Source organism: Balaenoptera borealis (genome assembly GCF_965194805.1).
Source record: "Balaenoptera borealis genome assembly, chromosome: 4".
NCBI classification, from domain to species: Eukaryota; Metazoa; Chordata; class Mammalia; order Artiodactyla; family Balaenopteridae; genus Balaenoptera; species Balaenoptera borealis.
Window position 1 is genome coordinate 63,676,076 of NC_138861.1, and position 5,654 is coordinate 63,681,729.

A 5,654-nucleotide genomic window follows, 5' to 3' on the forward strand; every position below is an offset into this window, starting at 1 on the left:
CTGCAGGAACATCAGGTGTGAGCCCATAGAAATGTTTGATTTGTAAGGCAAACAAACATAAAGTTTACATAAAGTAGTCATACTTTCTTATGTTTAAAGTAGATTTTTTACTAAAACCATGTTTGAAAGATGTACTTCCTCATGACTTTATTTATATTTTAATGAAGTTTCTTACTGCACTATAATATAAATGGTTACATTTGCTTTGTAACTCCTCCCGTCAAGAGGTGAAGCTACTTCTCCAGCCTTGAATTTGGTACTGCCTCATGACCCGTTTTAAAACCCAATAGAAGGTAGCAGTGTTTGTGATATATCATGTATTTGATAAATATGGAAAAAGCAGAAATTATGAGGAAAATGAAGGTACATGTTTGTTTCTGCAGAATTAGTGCTTTGAAAAATATGATAGAATGAGAACTTTAGACCATCGTATTAAGACTAAGTGAGAAAGCCAGAGGAGCCTCCTTGTCAGAATATAAAGCGATTCTCATCTCTTGTAAAAGGCAAAAAAAAAGAAAGAAAAATCAGTTTTATTTTAAAATAAAACATTTCCAGTTCTACTTAAATTCCCAACCTAGTTTGAACTTTTTTGAAGAGCAGGACCATGGTTGAGAAAGAAAAGAATGCCAAGACATCAGAGAAATAGTTAATGTATGTGAAAATCTTGCATTCCTAGATTCCCCTGAGCCCACTCCTCTCTGTGAAGGGGTAGCACTTCTCCATTGTTTGAGGATGATATAGGGTCCTCTACCCTACAGAACATCTTACGTCCCTCTCAGTATCTGCTCTTATCTCCCCTCTTGGCCACAGGCCAATGACTAGGGTTAAGTCACACTGTATAAAGCCAGGTATAAGAAGGATCAACCAAGGGAGGAAACATAGTATAACCCAAAAGAACTGGAGGACCTATCCAATATTTACCAGCAGGAACTGAGAGATTATATATGGAACTGTATGCTGAAGAATAGGATTAAGGAAAGTAAAACATAAAGTTGTATAAGGAAGCATCATTTAAAATTTTGGAGCACTCACTCAGGACATAGGATTTAATACCTGGGTTCAGACTCCAGGAGATGGTGGTAACAGAGTACTGAGATGCCTGTAGAAACTTGGAAAAAGTGATGGCCCTTAGGAAGTAAAACTGATATGCTGGAAGTGCCATGATAAACAGTGAAAGAAGGAATCCAAAGGCTTAGAAGAGTGGATATATTAAGATCTATATGCTTGTAAGTCTGGAAAATCTACCACATGATTGTTTACTGAAGTTATAAATTGTTCAGTGTGGCCATATTCTGAGGGCCAGGTGTTTGGCAGTAACAAAACTGAGCTCAATGATGTTAATTGTAATCAAATCCAAAAATAAGAGAGACTAGTGATGGTACTCAATCATCAGAAGTCAGACAGTCACAGTGGTCACAGTGAACAGTGAGGTTAGAGTGGCAGCTGGGCAGTCTTAACCCATGAAAAGCTATCAATATGGCGATAGAGATAAACAGGCCACCAAAAAGGGCATTGTCCTGTCTATATTACCAGAAGAGCTCGAGGATGAGTATCCGAAGGATGAGGACCATCACTTCCCTCAAATCATAATCACTTGCCAAGACTTTAGACCTGAGAGTGTTTAGATAGACCTGATCCATTGACTAATGAAGAGACTGGGTCCTTTAGAGGAAGAACGCTGTAGCATCACAGTAAGTGTACGTGCTAATAACTTCCTCAATTCTTTCCCAAGAGGACGACAGCATCCTGGGACAGCTGATGATTTTTTCAGTCCTTCAAATATATAATTGGGTAGAAATACATTGTCAGTGACACAAATCCAAACTGTATCCTTGACATGTGGGATAAAAGGTGTAATAGTGGGAAAGGTCGGGTAGAAGCACTCTGTATTAGATTCCTAGGGCTGCTATAACAAATTACCACAAACTTAGTAGTTTATAACAACTGAAATTTATTCTTTCACAGTTAATGGAAGCCAGAAGTCCGAAATCAAGGGGGTGTTATGGTCCATTACTTTTTGAGATTTCTTGAAAAATCCATTCGATGGCTCGCTACAAGATTCTGTTGGCTTCTGACAATGCATGCTGTTCCTTGGCTGTGGTTTCTCTCAAATTGCTCTCTCTCTCTTCACATCACCTTTTCCTTTGTGTGTCTATAAACCCCTTCCATCCTTCTTGTCATAAGAATATCTGTCATTGGATTTAGAGCCCATCCTAAATCCAGTATGAACTTACCTCGATATCTTTAACTTAATTACAGGCATACATCAGAGGTATAGCAGGTTGGATTCCAGACCACCACAACAAAGCAAAAAACACAGTGAAGTGAGTCACAAATTTATTTGTTTCTCAGTGGATGTAAAAGTTATATTTGCACTATAATGTAATCTATTAAGTGTGTAAAAAAAGTACCTTCCTTAATTAAAAAATATTTTATTGCTAATCAATGTTAATCATCATCTGAACCTTCAGTGGGTCATAATCTTTTTGCTGGTGGAGGTCTTGCCTTTTTGATGACTGTTAATGAATCAGGGTGGTGGTTGCTTAAGACAAGGGTGGCTGTGGCAATTTCTTAAAATAAGACAACAATGAAGTCTGCACATCAATTGACTCTTTCTTTCGTTTCTCTGTAACATACAATGCTATTTGAAAACATTTTGTGCTCAATAGAACTTCATTTGAAATTGGAGTCAATCCTCTCAAACCTTGCTGCCCCTTTATCAACTAAGTATATGCAATATTCTAAATCATTTGTTTTCATTTCAACAATCTTCGTAGCATCTGCACCAGCACTACTTTCCATCTCAAGAAGTCACTTTCTTTACTAATCCATAAGAAGCAACTCCTCACCCATTAGTTCTATCATGAGATTGCAGCAATTCAGTCACATCTTTAGGCTCCACTTCTTTTTTTTTTTTTTTTTGGCTGCTTCGGGTCTTAGTTGTAGCACGTGGGCTTCTCTTTAGTTATGAAGGGCGGGTTTTCTTTTCTCTAGTTGTGGTGTGGGCTCCAGAGTGCATGGGCTCTGTAGTTTGCAGCACACAGGCTCTCTCACTGAGGTGCGCAAGCTCAGTAGTTGTGGCGCGCAGACTTAATTGCCCCGCGGCATGTGGGATCTTAGTTCCCCGACCAGGAATTGAACCCATGTCCCCTGCATTGGAAGGCGGATTCTTTATCACTGGACCACCAGGGAAGTCCCTAGGCTCCACTTCTTTTTTTTTTTTTTTTTAACATTAAAATAGGAACTATAATTATGGATAGCAAAGGAGATAATAACTTTTAAATGTTTATTAAAAGATTTCAGTTCCTGATAGGATATAGTTAGTTGTGGCGGCACACTCCCAAACACCAGAAGAAAAAAAAAAAAGATGGATCAATTACAAAAGCTGATTTTTAAAGATATCAAATTCTTTTGGAGCAATGAGGATGAGATAAATTGGAATTTCAGAAGAGGAGGAGACTCTACCATAGTAGGCTGGGATCACTGGCTGAGTTTCTTGTTTATTGCTCGGAGCACGTGCTGATTCTGAGCTTGGAGTGGGGCTCAGGCTTAGCTCAAGCAGAAAGAGTCTGTTGGCAGAGAGAAAGCAGCAGGCTTTTGACTTTGTTCCATACTTTTTTTTTTTTTTTTTTTTAATGTGGAGAAAACTTTTTTTTTTTTAAACATCTTTATTGAAGTATAATTGCCTTACAATGGTGTGTTAGCTTCTGCTTTATAACAAAGTGAATCAGTTATACATATACAATATGTTCCCATTTCTCTTCCCTCTTGCATCTTCCTCCCTCCCACCCTCCCCATCCCACCCCTCTAGGTGGTCACAAAGCACCGAGCTGATCTTCCTGTGCTATGCGGCTGCTTCCCACTAGCTATCTATTTTACATTTGGTAGTGTATATATGTCCATGACACTCTCTTACCCTGTCACATCTCACCCCACCCCCTCCCCATATCCTCAAGTCCATTCTCTAGTAGGTCTGTGTCTTTATTCCCGTCTTGCCACTAGGTTCTTCATGGCCTTTTTTTTTTTTTCCTTAGATTCCATATATATGTGTTAGCATACTGTATTTGTTTTTCTCTTTCTGACTTACTTCACTCTGTATGACAGACTCTAACTCCATCCACCTCATTACAAATACCTCCATTTCATTTCTTTGTATGGCTGAGTAATATTCCATTGTATATATGTGCCACATCTTCTTTATCCATTCATCTGTCGATGGACATTTATGTTGCTTCCATGTCCTGGCTATTGTAAATAGAGCTGCAATGAACATTGTGGTACATGACACTTTTTGACCTATGGTTCTCTCAGGGTATATGCCCAGTAGTGGGATTGCTGGATCGTATGGTAGTTCTATTTTTAGTTTTTTAAGGAACCTCCATACTGTTCTCCATAGTGGCTGTATCAATTTACATTCCCACCAACAGTGCAAGAGTGTTCCCTTTCCTCCACACCCTCTCCAGCATTTATTGTTTCTAGATTTTTTGATGATGGCCATTCTGACCGGTGTGAGATGATATCTCATTGTAGTTTTGATTTGCATTTCTCTAATGATTAATGATGTTGAGCATTCTTTCATGTGTCTGTAGGCCATCTGTATATCTTCTTTGGAGAAATGTCTATTTAGGTCTTCTGCCCATTTTTGGATTGGGTTGTTCGTTTTTTTGTTATTGAGCTGCATGAGCTGCTTGTAAATCTTGGAGATTAATCCTTTGTCAGTTGCTTCATTTGCAAATATTTTCTCCCATTCTGATGGTTGTCTTTTGGTCTTGTTTATGGTTTCCTTTGCTGTGCAAAAGCTTTTAAATTTCATTAGGTCCCATTTGTTTATTTGTGTTCTTATTTCCATTTCTCTGGGAGCTGGGTCAAAAAGAATCTTGCTGTGATGTATGTCATAGAGTGGTCTGCCTATGTTTTCCTCTAAGAGTTTGATAGTGTCTGCCCTTACACTTAGGTCTTTAATCCATTTTGAGTTTATTTTTGTGCATGGTGTCAGGGAGTGTTCTAATTTCATACTTTTACATGTACCTGTCCAATTTTCCCAGCACCACTTATTGAAGAGGCTGTCTTTTCTCCACTGTATATGCTTGCCTCCTTTATCAAAGATAAGGTGACCATATGTGTGTGGGTTTATCTCTGGGCTTTCTATCCTGTTCCATTGATCTATATTTCTGTTTTTGTGCCAGTACCAAACTGTCTTGATTACTGAAGCTTTGTAATATAGTCTGAAGTCAGGGAGCCTGATTCCCCCAGCTCCATTTTTCGTTCTCAAGATTGCTTTGGCTATTCGGTGTCTTTTGTGTTTCCATACAAATTGTGAAATTTTTTGTTCTAGTTCTGTGAAAAATGCCAGTGGTAGTTTGATAGGGATTGCATTGAATCTGTAGATTGCTTTGGGTAGTAGAGTCATTTTCACAATGTTGATTCTTCCAATCCAGGAACATGGTATATCTCTCCATCTATTTGTATCATACTTAAATCTGTGTTTGATTCTTCATAATCTCACTATTGTGTACTCTTGTGGGGAAAAGGCAAGAGTTACATGGGACCAATACTGGTTCTTTAAAGATTTTTCTTAGAAAATTTGATGGTAAAACATTTCCCATCTCATATATCAGTTTGTTTTCCCTCTATCATTCTGTATTTTTATTCAG

General features: G+C 38.3%; 1 protein-coding gene across 2 annotated transcripts in view; it reads left to right on the forward strand.

Annotated features, from left to right (window-relative positions):
- The window catches only part of LOC309627877 (UDP-glucuronosyltransferase 2C1-like), a 47,517-nt gene that overhangs the window by 41,787 nt on the left and 76 nt on the right, over positions 1–5,654 (forward strand). The window contains exon 7 of one of the 2 annotated variants that reach the window (XM_082390229.1): positions 2,260–2,324. The exons of the other annotated variant lie outside the window; for it this stretch is intronic. Within the exon in view, the coding sequence (XP_082246355.1) occupies positions 2,260–2,278 (19 nt within the window). The 3' untranslated portion in view covers positions 2,279–2,324. The remainder of the gene's footprint in view (positions 1–2,259; positions 2,325–5,654) is intronic. 2 annotated transcript variants of the gene reach the window in all.